At 41.3% G+C, this 5,046-nt stretch overlaps 1 protein-coding gene across 1 annotated transcript; it reads left to right on the top strand.

Moving 5' to 3' along the window:
- The first annotated feature begins 1,387 nt into the window (after window positions 1-1,387).
- Window positions 1,388-4,667, top strand: eif1 (eukaryotic translation initiation factor 1). Its single transcript, XM_056287862.1, has 4 exons — window positions 1,388-1,574; window positions 3,255-3,418; window positions 3,900-4,001; window positions 4,160-4,667. The coding sequence occupies exons 1-4, from the start codon at window positions 1,544-1,546 to the stop codon at window positions 4,202-4,204; spliced, it is 342 nt and encodes a 113-aa protein (XP_056143837.1). The 5' UTR covers window positions 1,388-1,543; the 3' UTR covers window positions 4,205-4,667.
- The last annotated feature ends 379 nt before the right edge of the window (window positions 4,668-5,046 follow it).

Below are 5,046 nucleotides of genomic sequence, written 5' to 3'. Positions count from 1 at the left end.
CTTCTGTAGGTTGCAGATACCGCCTCATGCCACCTGTAGTGGTGAGGGCACTAGCAAAATGAAAAACTAACCAAAGATCGGCCAGAAAAGATGAGGACAGGCAAATGGTCTGTGGCCACCACCTGCAAATCCATTCCTGTTATAGGGGTTGTCTTGCAAATTGTCTAATTTCCACCTGGTGGAAATTAGACAATATATATATATATATATATATATATATATATATATATATATATATATATATATATATATATACTGGAAGAACCCCGCTACAATGTAGCGGTTTGGTTATCCACCCGTCTAAAACTCCCTCCTCTTCATCCTGCCAGCTAACCGCCTTCCCCCTGCCCCTAACCCCCCCCCACTCCAACTCCCTCCCCCCAAATGCTCAGAACCATCTGAAATGCTGAGAAAAGTGGTTTACCCCCCACTCCAAATCCCTCCCCCCAAATGCGCAGAATCATCTGAAATGCCGAGAAAAGTGGTTTTTAGCCATTTTTAGAAAATGCATATTTTGCATACTTCTGCATAATTATTATAATTATTTTAATTTTCTGCTATTTTTCTGGTCCTCTCTGGAACAATACCTACCACCTCAAAAAAAATTAGGGTCATAAGTTCATTTTTGCAAAAATGCATATATTTTGCATAATGCAAAAACATTTCCAAGTCCCAATTTTTTTTATTTAGGTGAAAAAAATCAAAGATGCTCAGAATCATCTGAAATGCCGAGAAAAGTGGTTTTTAGCCATTTTTAGAAAAATTCATATTTTGCATATGTATGCATAATTATGCATAATTTTAATGTTCTGGGATTTTCCCCTTACTCTCTGAGACAATACCTACCACCTCCAAAAAGAATTAGGATCATAAATGCTTTAGTTTTCGGTCCCGCTATCTACACTAACTAACACACACACACAATAACACCACACACACACACATTCCGAAAATATATGAGTATATATATATATATATATATATATATATATATATATATATATATATATCACTGCCTTGCAATAATCTTACCAAACCTGAAAGAATTACATCACAAACTATCGCAAAATATCTAGGAGTCACTGGAATTTCGTATTAATTGTGTCACCCACAATATGCTATAATTAATCCAGTGGTCAAAAAAATAAAGATTTGTGTTTGACCATAATGAGTTTGTTATTCCAAATTAAATCCAATATAATACAGTAATTTTCCTACCCCAGAGACAAATGACGTCATCCTAGTGAAACTCGAGAAAAGAAAAAAAGAGAAGCGGATGGATCCTAGGCGTGCCTGGGCAACGTACTGGAACACAACGTTACGTACGTCATATACGAGGTGACGTTATTTTCGGGGAGGGGCTTGGGAGTCTTGTTTTTCTGATTCGCAACCTCGACATTCTCCATTTTGTGACAGCGTTTCAGGCAAACCAAGCGACGTCCCGTGGAAAAGAGGCTCCTGAGAACGACTGAAAACTCCCAAGTTAGCCGACGAATCGCTTGCTAACCAAGTTATTATCCGAAAGGAAAGTAAATCTTATCGTATGTCCGCTATCCAGAACCTCAAAACTTTTGGTAAGCCGTCTTCACCTAACTATGGTGACAAAACAAGGTGGGGGGAAGGGCGATTAGTCAGATTTATATCGTAGCTAGATTGAAAAATAATTCATATTATGACAATAATTAGACTGAGTGGTTGCCATGACACATTTTGGTTTCGTTGAGATTATAGATAGAAGTGCAATCGAAAAATAATATGGGGAAATCGTCGGATGTGATCGTGTCGTATTGGGCCTTCAATAGGCCTTTGCTAACTGACTAGTCGCCATTAGGCCCGATGTCGCGGTGATCTTGCTGGCATGTTCTGGTGGAAACGGCGTCCCGAATGCTGGACCCGGTAACGGTGGAGTATGTTAGAACTGACATTCCTAACAGTCGATTGAGCGCTGTTTTTCCTCAAAAAATGTTGGTCGTTATTTATTCATTCATTTATTTATTTTTGGGTCGTTATTTTTCTCGCACCTACATAATAGGTGGCAGAGGTTGTTTTTCTACCTACTGGGGACATTCTGGCGTGAACACATTGTATTTTTAGTCCGCAGCTCATCCGCGTAATCCTTAATTTGAAACGTGATCTTCGGGATGAGGGGAAAAGCTTTGGCAGCCGTCAGATAACCGCTCCACAGCTACTCGGTACGAATCAAAGCTAACTACTAGCTTGAGATATCCAGGGTGCTAGCTGATAAATGTAATTTTATCCCCGTACTTTACAGCCTTGAGTCTCTTCAAATGGCCCTGGTAAGCAGTTTGTTCTAAAATCTTAGTCAACACGCTTATATTTAACCGTACCCATGGTCATTTTATCAAGCTAAGCGTCCGCATAGCGTCGCAGTTGGCGCTAGGCCCCATGAGTAAGCAATTGGCGTCTCCAGAGCTGGAATATGATCATCCATTGTTTAATGTAATGCGGGATTCCACGACCCCAATTAAAACTGTCGGGCATTATCAGAATACAGGAACATTCTTAGTGGGCCTGCGTTTGACTTTAGGGGTTTAGCTTATTAATTTATATGTGGCCAATTGATTGTACCGGCCCCATTTTATGCGTCCCACCAGAATATTTTGTGATCAACTCTTTAATGCCTGAATTGGAATAACTCAACCTGGATGTTCCAGTCGTTTAATATTGATTTGCAACTCGGGTCATTAACTGGAACGGCCTTCTTTTGCCAGTAAATATGAATGACGTCCTTTCTGCAAATCCCCTACAATCACAGGGATTCAGTGCCCCCTTCTTAAAGGCGGACCAGCAAAATGGCTCAGCCACGGGTTCTGTTAGGTGTCTTGTCGGGGAAATGGATGGGGCATTGGTCAAATGATTCAAATCGGCTGTTTTTGCTACAAATTGGGGAAAAAAATGAACATTTTGTTTTGAGAACCTTCAGTGAACATTGCATACATTTTAAAAAGCCAGTGTTTGACTAATCCGTGAACTGAAGTTGCAGACATTTATTAGCAACTCCATTTCTTGTCATAAAACATCTCAAATCTGAGTAGTTCAACAGACTTAATGCCATTTAATGTGAACATTTTTATCTGCTCGAAAGAGAGCCCTTAGTCAATTGACACAACAGCGTTACAATTGCTCTGTAATTAAATTTGATTACCTGGTAGAAAAAAAATAGAGGGTCCAGAGGGCTCTAGTAGAGATGCTCGAATTCACTGGAACACAACAATTTCCTCTTCTTTCCTCAGACCCCTTTGCTGATGCAACTAAGGGTGATGACCGTCTCCCAGCCGGGACTGAGGACTACATCCACATAAGAATCCAACAGAGGAACGGCAGGAAGACGCTCACCACTGTCCAGGGCATCTCTGCCAACTATGACAAGAAGAAGCTAGTCAAGGCCTTCAAGAAGGTATCTGGGTCTGGGGTTGAGGTGCTGCTGCTAGATGACATCTGGGGGGGGGGGTTAATATATCTTTATGGTTTTTGTTGCTGGTTATTGTTTTTGGCACAAGGTTGTATACAATTACACACATTCCCTCAAGTGTCCCATTGTATGTAACAGTGAAAAATGGTGCAACAGAGTGGGCTTTGGAATTTCTGGAGCTGTATAGCTTGAGATTTTGGTGTGCTTTATCAGTACATACTTAGGCAGATGAGGTATATGGACAGACTTCTAGAAAGGAGAGAAGATGAATATGCTTTTTTTTTCTCTCCCAAAAGTCACCATAAAAATGGTGTTGCCTCAGATTTTTTGGAATGGTCCATCATAAATGGATAACATTTTTGGTGGAGTTTTCTTCTTTTTGGGGGGGTTGGGTCTTCAAATTGCATAAACCTGATGGTAGGATTGCTGTTGCACTTTTTAACCCCCCCCCCCCTTTGTCCAACAGAAGTTTGCCTGCAATGGGACAGTAATTGATCACGGAGAGTATGGTGAAGTGATCCAGCTGCAGGGAGACCAGCGCAAAAATATCTGCCAGTTTCTCATTGATGTGCGTTGACTATCTATATACATATGTCTACTATACTTGGTATTTTGTTTACATATAGAAGTCTTTGATAAGCAAAACATTTCATTACTGAAATAGATTGTGTTGTAAGTAAACAGCTGAACACTATTTCATGGTTGCTCTCTTGTCTATTTCTGTAGATTGACCTGGCCAAAGAAGAACAGCTTAAAATCCACGGCTTTTAAAGGCTGCTACTGGCCCCTCCCCCTGCTCCTCCTCGCCCTTGGCTGCCACTCGTCGCCCTTTCTCTCCCCACCCCTCCCTCTTATCCTACCCTCCTTCTTATGTGCTGCTGCTCCTCCTCCCCAACTCTTCCCTGTCCTATGTAGTAGTGGCCCCAACAGCTCCCACTAGTTAAAAAAAAACACTTCTATTAGCTTGGACAAACATGGGACTCTGTAACGCCAATACTCCCCTCTGCCACCAGAGGGCAGACTTGCTCTCACAAAGACATGCCACTGCAGCGCCACACAACATCAGGGATGAGTGGTGATTGACCCCCCCTCCCCTAAACTCACCCCCTCTACTCTTCCCTCTTCTTTCCATTTTTTTTTCCCATAAGTTTTTGTGCCACATTAAAGAGGCACTATTTCATGTAACTGTTTTGTTTTGTACTACAACAGTGTTTCAATAAAATGAGTCTCCATACACTGGGTGTGGTTTTGTCCTGATGAAAGTGTTGGTGGGTGATGGCTGTATGTGTGGGTGGGGAAGGGGGGTTGTCATTGTCGGTTAACTTTTTAAATCGGTGATGGGTACAGTGAGAAGGAGGGGTTGGTGGGGTGGATTTCACTAGTTTAGAACTAATGGCCTATTCTGTATTTGAGCCAGAATTAAATAAATTGCTGGTGTTTAATTTATTCACTTTGTTAAACAATGTTTCTTCCAGCAGTTCGAAGATGCCCGTCAGCTTGTAGAGTGGATATTCATCACTATTTTGCCCAACTGAGGACACTGCAGGGTTTCCGCTTGTCCTGTAAAACAAAATCGACTTAATTTACTGGGAATTGAGATTACAAAATGTGAA

Source organism: Lampris incognitus, chromosome 10, assembly GCF_029633865.1.
Source record: "Lampris incognitus isolate fLamInc1 chromosome 10, fLamInc1.hap2, whole genome shotgun sequence".
Lineage (NCBI taxonomy): Eukaryota > Metazoa > Chordata > Actinopteri > Lampriformes > Lampridae > Lampris > Lampris incognitus.
The sequence above is the reverse complement of the archived record's forward strand: the minus strand, read 5'-3'. Positions and strand labels throughout refer to the sequence as shown.